The 16563-nt window shown below is 45.0% G+C and overlaps 1 protein-coding gene across 1 annotated transcript in view; it reads left to right on the top strand.

The window, feature by feature from the left end:
- Positions 1-16563, top strand: part of LAMA4 (laminin subunit alpha 4) — a 150694-nt gene that overhangs the window by 127445 nt on the left and 6686 nt on the right. Inside the window, exons 33-37 of the mRNA XM_061623652.1 lie at positions 86-241; positions 4876-5035; positions 5837-5967; positions 14062-14155; positions 15568-15687. Of these exons, the coding sequence (XP_061479636.1) occupies positions 86-241; positions 4876-5035; positions 5837-5967; positions 14062-14155; positions 15568-15687 (661 nt within the window). The remainder of the gene's footprint in view (positions 1-85; positions 242-4875; positions 5036-5836; positions 5968-14061; positions 14156-15567; positions 15688-16563) is intronic.

The raw sequence follows: 16563 nt of genomic DNA, 5'->3' as shown, positions 1-16563 counted from the left end.
CAACAATCTCCTCTAAAATTATGCTGTACAATTCTATATTGTATACATGTATCTCTCTGTGCTAAGCATTTTCCTTTTCCTTTAGGTAATGTTTGTTCGGGAGAAAAATACTGGCCGCTTGGTAATTGATGGTCTCCGGGTACTGGAAGACAGTGTTCCTTCTTTTGATAAAGCATGGCAAGTTACTAGACCCTTTTATATAGGGGGTGTGGCACCAGGAAAAGCTGCCAAAAATATCCAGGTAAAAGTATTTTTCCCAGCAAAGCATGCATGAATTTATTTATTAAGAATGTAACAAAAATAAAAGAACTAAGGAGGTAAATTGAAATAAAGTCAGCACTGTGCTGGATATTATGCCAAGCATTCCAGATAAGGCTAAGGAGCAGAGTGACACTCCTCGTTGTACAATCCTATATATGTTAAGAACATAAGAAGAACCCTGCTGGATGAAGACCAAAGGCCTGTCTAGTCCAGCATCTGCTCCAAAAGAGTCCAACCAGATATCTATGGGAAGCCCAAAGCAGGGTATGAGCACAATAGCCCTCTCCTGCTCTTTGTCCTTTAGCAGCTGCTATTCAGTGACTTACTACCTCTGATCCTGAAGGTAATATTTAGCCATCACGAGTAGCAGCCATTGTCTCTGTATTATGTACTCAGAAATAAATCCCACTGGGTTCAGTGGCACTTACTCTCAGGTAAGGTGGCATAAGATTGAAGCTTGAGGTCCACTGAATTCAGCCCCATTGAAGTCCTGTTGAATTCAATGGGACATATCAGTGGCAGTGCATAGGATATGGCAAGTCTTTACAATAGCTTTTCTGAGATAGACATTGGAGGGGATAATACATTTTCTCCTACTGCTGGTAGCACTTCCTGACTGGAGTTTTGCTCACAGGGTGGTCTCATCATCAGAAAGGAGGGAGGGGGAGATGACTTTCATTGATTCTTATTCCACCTGCAGTCCCTAATGCCCCACAAACATCTGCTCCAGAGGGCTGGGAAACCCCCTGAAACTGTGTGAAGTGGCTGCAGGGGCAGGGGAGAATTCGGGGGAGGAATCCCCTCTCTCTTGCATTTTGATGACATCAGGTGGGAGCTAGACACCACCTAGTGGCTGAAGGTAGAAATCGCTGTAATACTTTTGGTAATCTCCTGACCTCAGATTCCAGTTTGGGATTTCTGCCTGACTGTGTGGTTGTCCTCCAAACTCTAAGCATGTTGGTGTTTCTCAGGCCTCTGAACTTTACTCTTTTCCCCCTCACTACTTCCTCTCTACCCCTGCTGTTCCTGGCCCTGGTGTTTTCTTAACCTTTTTCCCCTTAAAGTGTTTTTTTTTTAATCCTGTGGGTTTGTTTCTGCTTCTTTCAGCTAAGCCCTGCCCAACCCAAAGTCTGTTTCCATCACCATTCCTACCAGCCACAGTGCTTCTTCACTGCCTTTTTCACCTCAAATATGGGGAAATCCACATGAAAGTCTTCTAAGCAAGCTCATTCCGCTTCCTCAGTGACCCGCAAGTCGCAAGCCTTCTCAGTGGCCTCTGCATATGTGAGAAATACAGCAATGGCAGTCAGCACCAACCCCTCTTCCTCTCAGGAGAATGGTGTTTGGCAGGCTCTTCAGTGGCAGGGACTCTAACTAGAAATGTTCCCAGAACAAGTTTAGCCTTTGTCTCATGCCATTCTCCACCATGGAGCTTCTTCAAAGAGCAGTTCATTCCTCCTCTACAGCATTTTCCTGCCTTGAGGACAGTTTTAAGAGACGGAGAAAGGGGGGTGCTGGTCCCTCGCATCAAACCACTGTTAATTCACATTGCCTGGCACACAGATCACTCAGGGCCATAGAAGAGCTTTCTGAGGAGAAGGGCAGGCAATTTCTAGCTGGCTTAGGAACCCAATTTTCCACTCAGTCTTCACCTGAGGTGTTCAGAGGTTTTCAGGACTCTCTTGCCTGGTGAATCTAAGCCTGCTAGATGTGCATTACTGCCCAGCCATCCTTTTTCTATTCCATCTGGGCTTCAGCATCAACCTCCAACTCCTCTATACACTCCTGAATGAATTGCTCAATCAGCTTAAGGAATTCCTTCTGTCAGAACTGGCAAAGGACCTTTCTCAGCCTTCTCAGCCTTCTCAGCCCCTGTCTGTTTTTTCTCAGTCTCTCCAAATTGCTGCCTCTCAAAACAGTATAACAAGCAGCATTCTCTCCAGGTCCACAGAAATAAGGGCCGTGCCTCTCCAGATCCTCATGTGGTTCCTAGAGGTTCAGCTCATCAGAAGCACTCTATGGTTCCTGATACAGCTGCTGCTCTTCTTCCTGACCAGCCTAACTCAGATTAAATCATTCTGGAAGAGGAAAAACGAAGTGGTGAGTGTGATGTGGAGGAGTCTGACTCCTACTGCCTTTTTCAAGAATCCCATTATTTGCCCAGCTATGCAAGTCTATGGCAGCCCTGAATTTGCATACCTCAAGGGCAGTGCCCATTCCTTCCACTTCTAGGGTGGCAGCTGTGTGCCCTGACCCAAAACCCAAGCCAAGGGTTGTTGATTGCCTGCCTTGTTTCCTAAAGTCATCAAGACTAAACTGGACTCCCCGCTCCAATATAAAAAAATTGTTGCCATTGCTAACAAGCACTATGTGCTCAAGCAGTCTGTCATGGATCAGCTTAAAGTTCCTTTGACTGATGCTACTATGGCAGGATTGGTTCATTGAGCTCTCCACCCTAAAGATTCCAAAGTGCAGCTTAAGGATCCCATGGAGCATAAATTGGATGTAAGGCTCAAAAGCACCTATGAGGTGTCTGTGCTCTCAGTGCGTGCGGTTTCCTCTTCATCTGTCTTTGGCAGTTCTTCTCTCCTATGGCTAGAGCATGTTCTAGATGACCTCCAACAGGATCCTGACCACCTCCACAAGACCTTAGTGAAAATCTTGCATACAGTGGCTTTTGTAGCTGATGGACGCTGTCCATATTTCAGCTCGCTAAATTGCTGCAGATGTCTTCTCTGGAAGAATCCTTGGGTTCAGCCACTGGGATGCAGATGCCCTTTCTCATTCTCACCTGGCTTCGAAGCCCTGTGTAAGGGGGAAACTATTCAGTGTTTCTGCTCTTCAGTATGTCTTGGTGGAATCCAAAAATAAGAAAAAAGCTATTCTTTTTGCACAAAAGAGGACAGGTGATCTGCCAGAAGATCTTATCACTCTTACCTTCTGAATCAGTCATTTTGCTTCTTCAGACCAGGATAGGGAGGGGCAGAGATCTTCAGTCCTTCTGTTCCTCCTTGAATAAACAGCATTCCAGTGCAAAAGGCCAACAGCAGTGTACCAACAGATTTGCTCCCTTCAACCAGTCCAGGAACAACAGACATCTGCTCTGATGCCACCCTATTGCCCATGGGAGGATGTCTCAGCAGTTTCTCAACGGATGGCGAGGTGTCACATCAGATTGTTGGGTACTGGAGACTCTCAGGCATGGTCTTCAACTGGAACTGAGTTGTCAACCCCTTTACTTCTTCCTCCCTTCTCACAACCTCCTCCCCTCCAAAGTGGACAGAATCAGGAGTGTGATTGCTCACCTGATGAAGACTGCAGCAGTAGAATCAGTGCCAGCAGTGGACCCAATACTCATGCTTCTTCACCATTCCCAAATGAGATGGCTCATTCCAAACTGTCCTGGATTTGAAGCTACTCAACCAGTTCATCATTTACTGAAGATTCTGGAGCTCCATCCAAGAAGCTTTTTGCCTTGGGGATTTTCTCTCATCAATTGACCTGATGGAAGCTTACCTCCATATTCCGGCTCACCCCAGTCATAGACATAGTCTCCTTCCAAGGGCTTCACTTTTAACACAGTGAAACACCCTTCAGTCTGGCATCAGCCCCTAGAGTGTTCACAAAAACCATGGTCATATTTATCCCTATTTGGACAACCCTTTGATTTGGTCATTGTCCCAGAATCAGGCTATGGAAGATTTTCAGATTTCTCTGGCCTGCCTGAAGGTCTGGGCTTCCAGATAAACCTCAGCAAAAGTCAGTGCAGAGTCCATTCTGTTGGCATGGGTGCTGTGTTAAGGGCACATATTTTCATCTATTATGGACATGTCCAAAGATTGTTCCATTTTGGAAGCTGGTACATAGAAAACTTTGTAGCAGTACAAAAGAAAATATACAACAAACCCCTGAATTGTTTCTATTATTGAATAACAATGTTGCCATAAAATCTAAACATTTAATTTCTAAACCATTGGTGGAGATGTGACAGACTATTATGCAGCACTGAAAGTCTTTAGAAGGGTTGGACTTACCTGCATGATATAAGAACATCTGGAGCATAGCAGTACTGGGCAAAATAACCCATAACTTCCACTTTTTATAGTGACTGGCAAAACCGGAAGCATTTGCTGCCATCTGCTGGGCTTTTATTGATTATGAAGCTGAACATGAGTTGTATGAACAGCTTCCAACTGCTGCCAGGTCTGTTTGGTTTTCTTCCAACTTGTTTTATCTTACCATTCCTATCTTTATCTTACTGTAGATACTGTAAGATACTTACTGCATCTTGTTTAGGAATTTTGAGGATGTAATATACTTTACTTTCCATAATTCCTAGTTTGGAATTTGCTCTGTTTTGGTTCTGTGTATCCTTTCTTAGTTCTGATTTTTCTTTGTTCCTTTTCTAAAAAACAATAAAAAGGTTTTTTTAAAAACAAACCCAGCAAAAGTCATCTGCTTTTTTCTCAACAGATTAAATCACTTTCTAGCAGATTTGAAATTTTGGGTTTTGATCCCATGCAGATGATAATAATAATTTTTGCAAGGTCGTGTCTATCTGAAAAATGTTGGTAACTTAATCTGAATTTCTTAATCTCTGTTTTGTTTTATCAGATCAACTCAGTCTACAGTTTTAGTGGTTGTCTCGGCAGTTTACAGCTAAATGGAAGGCCAGTCACTTCTCCTTCACAAACATTTAGTGTAACTCCTTGTTTTGAAGGCCCATCAGAAGAAGGAACATATTTTTCATCCGAAGGAGGATACATTATCCTTGGTAATGTATCACTAACCAATTTTGTATTCTGTCAGATTGATGCCTGAATTTATATCAGTTGTCTGTTGGTGACAGGGGTGGGAGGTGGGGAGAGAATTAGATTGATTCAATCATTTATTTGAAAATTATGCTAGGTGTCCTGTATCCTTATTAGCACATAGTGGAATAATTTCTTCCATACACTCCCTGATTTGCTGCATATATCCTGACTCATTGGAGGCAGAGATCCCTGCAATTGTGGCAGTAGCACCACTAGTGCTATGCTAGTTCCCAAATCAGGTTGTCATTAGCACAGTGCCATGGTGGTTGGCTTTACTCTGGCAAAGGAGCTGCAAATGTCACCATAAATCTCATATTATAGGATCGGATATATGGTTGGACACCTAAAAATTACATCCACACCATTTCACAAAACCAGCACATTATTCAAATGGTGATTGACTGAAATTCTGCTAGTAAATACAATGAGAAGTATCCAAGTAAATCATACTAAGAGTAGACCCATTAAAATTAATGAACTCAAAGTAAGCCATGATACCAAGTTAATTGGATATCGCCGAATGCAAACTGAGGCAAAATATTCAAAGTCAGAATTGCAGATAATGGCTCTTAGTAATCATTCCTTGAGGTTGTTAAAATGAAAAAAAACACCTCATATTCCCAAGATAAAAAATATTTTTAAAATATGCAAAATTAGAAAACAAAGTTAGATCTGTGTGTCCTGTAGCAGGTGACTGAATTTCTCATTTAACTTTGGTACAAAAAGAACATTCTGTGATTTGTCATGATTTTCCCCGGCAGATGAATCCTTCAGTTTGGGTCTGAAATTTGAAGTTGTTTTTGAAATCCGTCCTCGAAGCAGTTCAGGAATACTAATGCATGCCCACAGTGTAAATGGGGAATTCCTGAATGTACACATGAAACAAGGACAGGTATGAGGAAGGACTAATAATTTCCTTCACATTCTTATATGTGGGTCTTTCCAAACTGAAAGCTGTACTCTCTTTTTCTCATGCACGTTGTGTACAAGCCAAAATTCACTCTTACTATTAACAGGTTGTAATTTCCCCCAAAAAGCAATCCCATTTAACCATAAATGACAAAATATACCCTAGCTGTAGTTCTTCATTCTAAAGCACATAAAGAGTCAGCACAACATCGAAACACTTTAGTTAATAGACTCTATTTTTAAAAACTGTATCAAAATTAAAGGAAAGAATGCTGATGTTTTCCATAGGAGGTGGGCCATCACTGTGGGAAATAGTTCCACCTATCGTGCGAAGGCAAGAATGTTTTTGAAGTCAAGACTAGGGACGTCATGCCCCTCCCACTCTCCAGTTCATTCTTGCCTTCGTACGAACAAGATTGGAATTTCACGTAGCATTTAGCTAAGTCTCGTATTTGTTTGTCTATTTCTCTTTAAAACCTTTTTTCCGTTTTTTGTGTCTAGCCTCTGAGGATCCCCTCAGAGACCGCGGCTGCGGCTCTCTTCCCCCTTTCCTCAGGGCTATTTAATTTCTTTTATTTCCTTGACTGGGGGCTCCCTCTGAGACCGCGGCTACGGCTCTCTTTGTTTTGGCAGTTTCAAGCCCCCTCCCCCCCCGGCTCTGTCGTATCCGTAGCCAGGGGGCTCCCTCAGTGACCGCGGCTGCGGTTCTCTTTTTGATCGCTTTTGATCGCTTGTGAGGGAAGGGGAATCCCCCTTCCTCCCCCCCGATCGTTGCCGCGGCTGCGGCTGATCCGACCTCAGCGGGAGCTTGCAGCTGCGGCTCCCGCCGTTACTCCTTTACCGCAGATCGCCCTCGCTACGTGGCTTAAATCCCACTGTGAAGGGCTTTACAGACCGCGACGGCGGCTCTCTCTGCGGCGGCTGCCGTTTTTTCCTCTACCTGCTTCTTCCAGAGTTTTTCCAGAGCCGCTACTGCGGCTTTCGGCGAGTCCGTGCTGGGCAGCCCTTCCCCCAGTTCGCTTCCGACGGCCGCCATTGCTCCTTCTCCCTCAGCCCCCTTTTGATCGTTTTTTCCCGCCCGTTTTTCCGGGCGCCATTTTTTGAAATTCAAAATTCCCGCCTTTTTTGTTACCATTTATTAAGCATCAGATACCTTCCCTGCAGGCTATCTATCTGTATGTTTGTGTATATGTGCTGCTGACAAACTTACACAAGGCTGATTTACACACATTTTTACTGTGGCTGTAATCCTTGTGGCTGAATTATATTATCAAGGCTGGAGCTCCAATCCTAGTGGGCTGGATTGTATTATCAAGGCTGGAGCTTTAATCCTAGTGGCTGGATTACATTATCAAGGCTGGAGCTTTAATCCTAGTGGCTGGATTACATTATCAAGGCTGGAGCTTTAATATCAGTGGCTGACTTGTATTAAATCTGATTTACATTGTATATCCTGCCCCCTCTGGGGCCGTGAACAAGCCAAAAACCCAGCCTACAGCACTAATCTGAGTGTGCCAACTCTAAAACAGCCTATATTATATTAACGTTGATACCTCAGTGCATTCTGCCCCCTCTGTGGCAGTGCATTTCGCCATCTGCCAGTGTATCCTACCCCCTCCGTGGTAGTACGCTGTGCCAGTTCGGGTCTTTACATCCTGCCCCCTCCGTGGCAGTGTACTGCACCCAGGTTTATATAAGATGGCAGAACAGCCAGGCATGTCACCATCAACACACATGGTGCCAGATCAGCCAGACATGCCACAATCAGCCAAGCCACAACATCCTAACACGTCTAAGACCAGACATTCCAAAGCACTGGCTAAGACAAAACATCTTTCCAGCCATAGTAAACCAAAGCGCCCTCGTTATGTCTCTGTGCCAACCAATGCCACAGCACAGACACACATAAGTGACATTTTCCATTCTCCTACTACTGCCTCTGACGAGGAAGAGTTTGTTGGCTTTCCCACTCACTGTTCGCCTAACGAACCTACCTCTGGTTTACCGCCGCAAACTTCTGTTCCATTAGTTCACCAGGCACATACATCTCCCACATCTGGTCTGCAGCTGTCTCCTGATTTCCTCTCCCAACTCCAAGCCATGCTGGCTTTTTTCACGCGAATGCAGTCACTACCACAAGCTCCTGCCATACCCCCACTCAACATGGACCAACGTGCGTTCCATGAAGCTCATCCTTCCTGTTCACCAGATCCCTTTGATGTAGCCAGAGGCAGATGTACGGATGAAGCCTCGTATGCGGAGGAGTCAACTTTCACTGACCATGTTGAAGGAGATGACTGGAGCGACTATTCAGATCATGAGGAGGATACTTCGTATCGCTTGTTCGATACCTCAGATTATCAACCGCTAGCACGTAGGGTACTTCATACCCTTGGTCTCCAGACTGCGCCTTCAACTTCGTCCGCCCCAGCTATCAAAGGGGCCAAGGTCCTCAAATCCCCTGCACCTACTGAACACTACATCCCGGTGCCGGACCCAATTGCCAAATTAGCCTCCGAAGAATGGGCTCATCCACTCAAAGCCCGACGCTTCAAGAACCTGGCTGACAGATTGTACGCCCTAGCCCCAGACTTTGCCACCAAGTTAGATGTCCCTGGCATAGATGAACCAATTGCTCGTCTCGTTTCAAGATCTCTTTTGCCCAGGGAAGAGGAATCCCACCTAAAAGATACTACTGAGCGTCGAATAGACTTCGCTCTCCGCAAGAATCACGAGGCCACTGCCTTAGCCATGCGTGCCTCCGCTTCAGCCTCCATATTCTCCAGAGCCTCTATGATGTGGATGGATGACCTTCTAGAGGATGCTAACCCTGATCCTGTCGCCTTCAGAAGAGCACTATCGAAACTACGTAAGACAGCAGCTTTTGTGGCCGATGCCACTTTGGATGCCACTCAATTAGGGGCACGAGCCATGACGACTCAAATAGTCGCTCGTCGCACCCTCTGGCTTCGCCACTGGCAAGCTGATTCGGCGGCCAGACTGAACCTGTCCAAGGCTCCTTACTTCGGATCTCTACTCTTCGGCGAGGAAGCTCTAAGGGCAGTTCTGATTGATCCAAAAGACGCCCAAAAACCGGTTCTGGCCACAGTCAAGAACATCGACCACAGGCCCTTCAGGCGATTTCCCTCCTTTCGTTCTAACCAGTCCTTTCGAGGAATGCGGCCAGGTGGACGAGGCCGCGACTTCAGACCCTATGACTCCAACGCATTCAGGGGCTCCTGGAACCGACGCTTCCAGGGCAGAGGTCAGTACCAAGGGCGCAGGGGCAACTCATCGTCCTCATATGGGGAGGCCCTCGCCTACACAAGTAGTATTAACGCCCTTCCCATAGGTGGCAGATTACTTAATTTTGGAGATCGATGGCTGCGCCTTACTACGGTCTCCTGGATCAGGGACCTTTTCACTTACGGCTATACCATAGAGTTCTGGGCAACCCCATCAGACAGATTCCATCCGTCTCCTTGCCCAAGGGCACCAGCCAGGCACAACATCATGCAGACAGCTATACATCACCTCTTGGACATAGCGGCAATAGAGCCAGTTCCCACAACTGAGAGGTCGGAAGGGGTGTACTCCCTCCTATTTGCTGTGCCAAAACGAGATTTATCTTGGAGGGCGGTATTGGACCTCAAGTTTGTCAACCGTTTTGTAACATACCGCAGGTTCAAAATGGAATCTCTCCATTCCATTACCGAGAGTCTGCATGAAGGAGACTTCCTGGCTTCTATCGACCTTAAGGAAGCGTATCTCCATGTGCCCATTTGCATAGCCCACAGAAAGTTTCTTCGGTTTGCCTTTGGCCACCAACATTTTCAATATAGAGCGATGCCATTTGGCCTCTCCCCTGCTCCAAGAGTATTTACCAAGGTGCTACTCATCCTAGTGGCTTACCTTCGGACCCAAGGGGTTCATATCTACCCATATTTGGATGATCTGCTGATACAGTCCAAGTCTGAAGAGCTGGCTCATCATCATTTAATGATCACCCTCAATGTTTTGCAGACCTACGGCTGGCTTGTCAACTTCGACAAAAGCCATCTCCAACCAACCCAACGCCTACTACATCTTGGGGCAATGTTGGACACCCTGCAGGCAATGGTCTTCTTGGCTCCAGATCGCATCACTGCCATCACAAGCATCGCAAGGTCCCTGATGCAACAAACATCCGCAGACGTCATGCTGCTAGCCAGAGCGCTCGGGATGTTTATATCTACAATCCACATTGTGCCCTGGGCTCGAGCTCACACTCGGCCCCTTCAGTGGACTCTGTTGCCTTTTCAAAAAGACATTGCCAGCTCCAACCATCGCAAAGTTCGCTTGAGCCCCGCACTGCGCCTCTCCTTCCGCTGGTGGACCAAGGTGCAACACCTCTCCAAGGGCACGTCGTTCAGAGAACCCCGCAGAACCGTTGTAACCACAGATGCCAGCCTCATAGGTTGGGGAGCCCACTGCAACTCCCAGTACGTTCAGGGGGTTTGGTCCAACACAGAGCAATCACAAAGCATCAACTGGCTGGAACTAAAGGCTGTCCACTTAGCTCTATGTCATTTTCAGTCTCTGTTCCCTTTGCATCATGTGCTCATTCGAACAGACAACACGTGTGTAAAATCACATTTGAACAGACAGGGGGGCACCAGGTCTCATCCTCTGCAGGACTTAGCCTCCCTCATCTTTGTCTGGGCAGAACAACATCTACAATCCCTGAAAGCAGAGCACCTCAGAGGGATTTGGAATGTGACAGCAGACTGGCTCAGCAGACAACAGGTCTTTCCGGGAGAATGGAAACTTCATCCAGCCATTTTCCATCGTCTCCAGTGTCGGTTCGGCGCCCTCTCAGTCGACCTGTTTGCTTCCAGTCACAATTGCCAGCTTCCAAGGTACTTTGCCCGATACCTGGACTCAACAGCAGAAGCAGTGGATGCTCTGACAACACCGTGGCCAGACGGTCTATTGTACGCCTTTCCTCCCATACCATTGTTAGCCAAAACCTTGAGGAAGGCGCGAACCGAAAGGGCACAGCTGGTTCTGATAGCACCATTTTGGCCACGCCGTCCGTGGTTCTCAGATCTTCTGGCAATGTCAATGATGGATCCTTGGACACTTCCAGTAACGCCAGACCTCCTATCCCAGGGCCCAGTACTGCACCAGGACCCTACTTGGCTCAATCTAACAGCGTGGCGTTTGAACGGAGACACTTGAGGTCAGCTGGACTGTCTGACGCTGTGATTGATATTATTTTGGCCTCGAGAAGACCATCTACCACTCGCATTTATCAACATACCTGGGTGGCTTTCTCCAAGTGGTGTCAGTCCCACCACCACGATCCATCCCAGGCCAATGTGCACCAGGTGCTCCAATTTCTCCATAGTGGCTTTATGATGGGACTTCGACCCAACACTCTACGTCGACATGCGTCTACTCTGTCATCCATTCTCTCAGTGTCCTCTCCTGGAGATCATATCTCCTCACATCCGTTCATCAAACGTTTTTTGAGGGGAGTCTCCCTACGCTCTCCGGCTGTTGTCCATCGGTTCCCCTCATGGAGTTTGCCGAAAGTTCTGCAGGCTTTGCAACGCCCTCCCTTTGAACCCATCAGGACTGTGCCCCTACGTATACTGTCCTTCAAGGTCCTGTTTCTGATCGCAATCACATCTGCCAGACGCGTTTCGGAGTTGGGCGCATTGTGTTCTGCTAGACACCTCTGCGTCTTCCATAAGGACTCTGTTGTGCTGAAGACTGACCCTTCCTTTCGTCCCAAGGTCGATTCAGTTTTTCATTGCAACCAGGACATTGTTTTGCCTTCCTTTTGCCCGAATCCTACCCATCCTCTCGAGAAGGCTTGGCATTCGTTGGATGTCCGGAGGGCTCTCAAGACCTACCTGTCTAGGACCCAAGAGATTCGACGAACGGAGTCTCTGTTTGTATCCTTTCATCCAAGGTCTATGGGGCATAAAGTATCCAATCCTACCTTATCCCGTTGGTTAAGGGCATGCATTACTTTAGCATATGAGTCCCTGAAGCTGTCAGTTCCAGCTAGTATAACGGCTCATTCTACCAGGTCAGCTGCCACCTCGGCTGCTTTTGCCACTAATGCTCCTGTTGCCGATATTTGTAGGGCTGCAGTCTGGTCTACCCCACACTCGTTCATAAGGCATTATAAAATTGATCGTTATGCCTCTGCTGATGCATCTTTTGGCAGACGAGTGTTGCAACAGGTTCTTAATGAGGATTAACATGTGGGTGGTCCCTCCCTATATGGGTTGCTTTGGTACATCCCACAGTGATGGCCCACCTCCTATGGAAAATGTACCATTGGTCTCACCTGAAAGGTGATTTTCATAGGAGGGGGCCATCACGACCCTCCCAGTTGGAGGATGACTAGACATTTTATCAATGGGTCACATGTTATTGTTACGCTATTATATTTAAATGTAAGAGTGAAGTCAAGACTTTTAGCTCTGTTATGTTATGTAGTTATGTTAGAGTCATGTTGTTATGCATGTGACTATTATGTTATTTTCCTGGCGGGCCTGTTGGCCTTGTTCTTGTATTTTTAGATATCTCTTTTTAGACTCGCTACAAATGAACTGGAGAGTGGGAGGGGCATGACGTCCCTAGTCTTGACTTCAAAAACATTCTTGCCTTCGCACGATAGGTGGAACTATTTCCCACAGTGATGGCCCCCCCCTATGAAAATCACCTTTCAGGTGAGACCAATGGTACATTTTGCTGGTGGTGCTTTAAAACGTTTACAACTGCTACAAATAGATTACAGGTTAAGAGCTGTGCAGTTCAACTGCAATCTTAACCCCATCTACTTGGGAGTAAGCCCCAGTGAATTAATTAGGACATATTTCTGAGCAGACATGGTTAGGATTGCCATCTTAATTAATTTTAGTCTCTGGACTTAATGGTTTTATGGAGGACCCTTTTTAGATGGTAGTGTGGTGAGCCTGCTGTGTTGTATTTTGAACTGCCCTGATGGCACCACTGAGTTAGGTCATTTTTCTTCCATTCTGGATCATCCCACCCTATTCCTATTGTTTTAATATTTATGTGATGATTTGTTTATAGTATGCATCAAAAATATCAGAGCTCTATTCAAGACATTTTTTTTAGTGAAAGAATGAATATGTATTTTTTATAATACTTATTGTGGTTATTTATTGTGTACTTTTTATAACACTTCTTGTGGTTTTTCTTTTTTATACACCGCTTAGAGATAGTTTTATATACTAAGCGGTATAGAAATAGTCTAAATAAATAAATAAATAATGTTTGTGATTGTGCTTGACTAATACATGGGGAAATGAGGGAAAGGCCAGAGAAGACCTCAGAAACTATATATTAGGGCTGTTCACAGCTTTCCCAGTCCAACTGGGGCCCAATCAAGCAATTCAACCCAGGACCTTGCACAATCATGTGGTTGGAAGAGGGAAGAAAATATTATTAAAACATGGTGTCAGGAGGGGAGAAGGAGGTGCATGCAGGCTGCCTGTCTGTCTCCTCCTGCCCACCACCAGACACTCCCCCTCTTGACAGCCCCAGATCACTGTGTAGATTCAGTCTGACTCGAGGCAATCTAGGGCTGCCTCCACTCAGTCCAGCTGAATCCCAGATCAACCTGAATTGTTTTGGAATCCAAGATTCAGCCAAATCCAATGCACAGCCCTTACACTCACTCACACACACACACACATTTTATGTAGGACAAAATATTAGGAAAGAGCATGCTTTTCCTATGAATTATACAATCTGATGTAGCTAATGTAACTAAATGGTTGATTTTTTTAAAAAAAATGCAAATATTTCAGCTGAAGATTTTACTGGTGTAGTGTAATACCTAAAAGTGATCTCCTAGTTCAAATTGTAGCATAGCCAAAAACTCACTAGGTGCCCATAGCCAAGGGTCTATTTCTCAGCCTCAGCTCCCTGTCTGGAATTTGGGGGTGATAATCTTATTCAAGGGCTTTTGCAAGAATTATGTTTTTAAAGATAATTAAATCTTTCCAATAAAAACTTAAGATTTTAAATGTGAACTAAATGGTTTCACCAGGTTATTGTGAAGCTGAACAACGGCATTAAAGACTTTTCAACCTCAGTTACACCAAAACAGAAGCTCTGTGATGGCAGATGGCACAGAATTGCAGGTGGGTAAATACCTGGAGTCCTATTCATGATGTTGATTCCTGATCTTACATTTCTTCTGTACTCTAAATCACTGGTAACTAATGTGGTATGCCCTCCAGATGTTGTTGGACTACAACTTCCAACATTCCTGACCATTACCCATGCTGGCTTGGGCTGATAGCAGTTGGAGATCAACAATATTGGGAGGGCACCAACTTGGCTACCCGTGCTCTAAATCATTTCATGTGGGCAAACCAGGCAATGTTCAGTCCCTGAAAAAGAGAGTGGTAATGTCTCCAAACGTTTGTTGCTCAAACATTGTTTAGTTCTTCACTGAAGACTAGCACTGTAGTATATTGAAACAAAAGTCCATCCTGAGCAATAGGTTCAATAGACCAGTCCTGGAAATACACATATGAAGTGTTGGCTGCTACTGAAAATAGCAGTCATGCAATTAATCTCCCAGCATCTTCTGTAATGTCTGGAACAATTCACCAGTATCTTAATGTATTTCTATGCTTCTATCCTCATTATTTGCTGCTTGCATATTGATGGGGTGGAGAGAAATGCCATGTTGTATTATGATACATATGTCAGTTGTCCTAATCATTATGTGGGAGTTAAAAGTCCAGTTTCCATTTTCAGCTGTGCATTTAGTTGTACCCTCTCTACCCACCACTCCCAAATATATATTTATTCTGTTAGATTTTCTCCTGTCTTTTAAATGCTGTTGGCATTGACTTTTGCAAGGGCTGAGAATCAAAGCAGAGCTAAGTGTCTCTGAAATTAACTTCTGCAAGAATTAAGTTACGTAGTTTGAATTAAACTATTCAAACAATTGTAACAAATGTTGATTTATTAATATATAAATATCTTTTGGACTTTGCCCTAGCCTAGATAAGGGGATGCAATATAAATTAACTATTGCAAAATACGACCTGCTTTGATTGGCTTTAGATGATTCAACAACTGGGATCAGTCCTTTCGGATCAAGGATTTACAAGTGTGACCAAGAGCAGGATGCTTGGTCTAAGAAGTGTAAGGATATACGTCTATCAGAATGCAAGACTATGTTATATGGAATGAGTCCATGGTTATAGACAGATTAAACTACTCTGACTAGCAGTGGTTCGCCAGGTTCTCAACCATAGGTCTTTCCAAGGCCTGCTACTTGCTCTGCCATGGAGCTATAGCTTGCTAGAAAGGCTGGCATTGGCTCAAAGCCATGGTCTTGGAGTTACAGGAGCCATGCTGTGACCTACTGAGCTATTCAGCTGTAAGAGAGCACATCCAGGTCATGGGGAAATAGCCTACCCTCTTTAGGATTTTCAGATATTTTAAAGTATGTTTGTGAAATAATATTTACTGTGTGTAATTAAAAACAGAAATAAGAGCAGTGATCTGTATTATTCTTTCTTGCTTCGCATGACAGTTATTCGAGATGCTAATGTGGTGCAGTTGGATGTAGATTCAGAAGTGAATCATGTAGTAGGACCATTAAATCCAAGAGCAATTGATCACAGAGAGCCTGTGTTTGTTGGGGGAGTGCCAGGTAAGATTTGTCATCATTTTAAACTTGATTTCCAAAAACTAACCTATCATTTTTAAAAAGAAAAACAAATCTTCTATAAAGTAACAGTCACATTCCTTCTGTTCTTCATTCATTTAGCAAAGTTACAAATTTTATGGGGGGAGTGTAATTTACTATATGTGACTGTGCTTTATTAAAGCCAATTTTCTAAAATATAGGGATAAATTTCTATAAACTGAATACAAAACATGGAAATATAGACCTATATAGTAATGGTCAAGAACACAAGATCTATTCCCCACTTTCAGTCAGTTGATCCAGTCTCTTGGAATTCCATATGCCTTAAACCAATGGTGGGGAACCTCTGGCCCATGGGCCTGATTAGGCCCGGCACAGGTCCCAATTTGGCCCATAAAGGTATTCCCCACAAACCAAACCCATCTGCCCCATATCTAGCATCATATGTGGGGCAGACACAGCCGTGACCACAAAGGAACAGTTGGGAGCTTAAAAGTGAGCTCCTGATTGTTCCTTTCCAATTAGGGCTTTCAGTCAGCGCCCAACCAACTGATTGGTGCTGACAGGTAGCCCCACTGAGATTTACTGCACTTGGGAGTTCTGTATTGGGAACTTCAACCCAGCTTTCTACAGGGATCAGTTGTACAATCAAGTTCACTGGGAGAAATTCAGCCGCTCAGCCACATATGATGTTAGATGTGGAGCAGGTGGGTGTAGTTTGGGGAAAACAGCCTCATGGGCCAAATTTGGCCCACAGGTTGGAGGTTCCCCATACTTGCCATACATATTTCCTCACAGTAAGCCCCACTGGTGTCAGTGGGACTTACTCCCAGGTACATGTGTAAAGGATTGCAGCTTTAATTGCCATCAGCCCCAGCC

The sequence above is a fragment of the Rhineura floridana genome, chromosome 4 (assembly GCF_030035675.1).
Source record: "Rhineura floridana isolate rRhiFlo1 chromosome 4, rRhiFlo1.hap2, whole genome shotgun sequence".
Taxonomy (NCBI): domain Eukaryota; kingdom Metazoa; phylum Chordata; class Lepidosauria; order Squamata; family Rhineuridae; genus Rhineura; species Rhineura floridana.
Note: the sequence above shows the minus strand (reverse complement) of the source record. Positions and strands in the feature narration are given on the sequence as shown.